General features: G+C 55.1%; 1 protein-coding gene across 1 annotated transcript in view; it reads left to right on the top strand.

The window, feature by feature from the left end:
- Positions 1–14: 14 nt before the first annotated feature.
- Positions 15–1886, top strand: part of LGI2 (leucine-rich repeat LGI family, member 2) — a 15418-nt gene continuing 13546 nt past the window's right edge. The window contains exons 1-2 of the mRNA XM_010158945.1: positions 15–434; positions 1112–1146. Coding sequence (XP_010157247.1) covers positions 15–434; positions 1112–1146 — 455 coding nt within the window. The remainder of the gene's footprint in view (positions 435–1111; positions 1147–1886) is intronic.

Below are 1886 nucleotides of genomic sequence, written 5' to 3' on the forward strand. Positions count from 1 at the left end.
ATGCAGCGGGTGGGATGCCGAGGCCACCGGGAATCTGCTCGGAGGACTTCGGCCTCCGCATCAAGCTCTGGGGTTGGCCGCAGCACGACTCCGCTTCGGCGTCCGGCTTGGAGGGCAGCCCCTTGGGTGCTTCTGACCTCGTGGCCCTCTGTCCTCGGAGACAGCAGGCCGGCTCCCGGCACTCCGCAGTCCCCCCGACCTCGGGCGAGTCGCTTGGTCATGCCCGTGTTGCAGCCCACATCTCCACTGTCTCACCCAAACTCGCCGTTACTTGGCTGTCCCGGGAGGGCACAGAGATACGGGATGCAGTGCGGCCCCCCGGGAGCCTGGACGCGTGTTTCCCCAGAGAGGCCGCGCTGCTGGCTGCGCCCTGCCTGGCCCTGTGCAGCCTGCCTGTCATGCCTGCTACCACGCGACCCCCCACGTCCCCCCCAGTAAGCACTGTGTTACCCACAACGCCAAGACGTGCTGCAGAGAAAGCGTTCGGCAGGAAGATGCCAGGCACTCGGGCTGGGTGCTCGCCACCAAGCTAGATGTTCAGATGGGTCTTTGCAGGAGGTAGTCCCTGGGGGCATGATGGCCAGCCTCCTCTCCTCAGGCGCCCCCACCTCATTTGCCTCAAAGGCCGGTCCCGCTGTCTGGGGGGGAGCAGCACCCCATGAAAAACGCTGGAGAGAAGCGAGCAAAGCAAGGGGTGGAGGCTTTCACCTCCTTTAGCGTGGCACCAGTCCCAAACCCAGGTTTGTGTAGGGCTTGGAGGGCCAGCACAGAGCCCTGGGCAAGGGGAGCAAACAGCAGACCTGTGCCGGCTGGGAAGGAAAGGGATGAATCCAGGAGTGGGTTAAGAGAAGCTGTGGGTGGGCGATTAGAGATGGGGGGAATCTGGCTTGTTTTGGATAGTGGCACTGGGAACAGGGAAGAAGAGCACATGAAGGTTATCTGTTTTTCTTAGACTTCCAGGAGGAGATGCTGGGGTGGTGGGACAGAGGTCAGTTACTGAGACAGTCAGAAGTTGCCCATATCACTTCATGAGGTAGGTCAGGCGTGGGAGCAGTGTCACCATCGCCCTGGGCCCTGACAAGAGAGGGTGGTGAGGCACTGGAACAGGTTGCCCAGAGGAGCTGTGGATGCCCCATCCCTGGAAGTGTTCAAGGCCAGGCTGGATGAGGCTTTGAGCAACCTGGTCTAGTGGAAGGTGTCCCTGCCCATGGCAGGGGGGTTGGAACTAGATGGTCTTTAAGGTCCCTTCCAACCCAAACTATTCTGTGATTAAATGACAAAAGAGATCCATGCGTAATTGAGCGCTTGGGTACCTCGGGACAATGTCTTCTGTGGCAGTAGCTGTGGAAAAGCAGTAGCACAAGGATTTCTTTTTGATGGTGGTCTGAATCTCTGTCAGATTTCTTTGGGATAACTTAAGGAGCATTTGTCTAGTATTAGCATAATAACTGAGGATCACAGGGAAAGTTTGCATTTCATGTTCATTAGTCTTATAAATTAATTTCAGTAAAATGCCTAAAACCATACAAAAAGAGGATTAATAAGTTACTCTAATAAAGTGATTAGTGCAGACATATTCGCTCACAGCAGAAAATTCTGACATGTTCCAAGAATTATTTCATTTGAGTAGCATTTGATTTTTGGACTGAATTAGAAGTTTTGCTGTTTTCTTAAAAGGAGATTGCCCTTTGTGCCTTTGAACATCAACACTGGAGATCGTTGTGTTTTGATACAACCCAGAAGGAACTTTGCTGGCAAAGCCTTTCTGTAGCATCCTTCCCCCTGACCGCCTCGTCCTGGCTCGGGTGACAGCCGCTCGGGCACAGCTCTCCGCTGTTTTGTCCCCGAGGCTCACATGGGAGGGCAAGGCAGTGCCTGGAGCAGGC

The sequence above is a fragment of the Eurypyga helias genome, unplaced genomic scaffold (assembly GCF_000690775.1).
Source record: "Eurypyga helias isolate BGI_N326 unplaced genomic scaffold, ASM69077v1 scaffold22189, whole genome shotgun sequence".
Lineage (NCBI taxonomy): Eukaryota > Metazoa > Chordata > Aves > Eurypygiformes > Eurypygidae > Eurypyga > Eurypyga helias.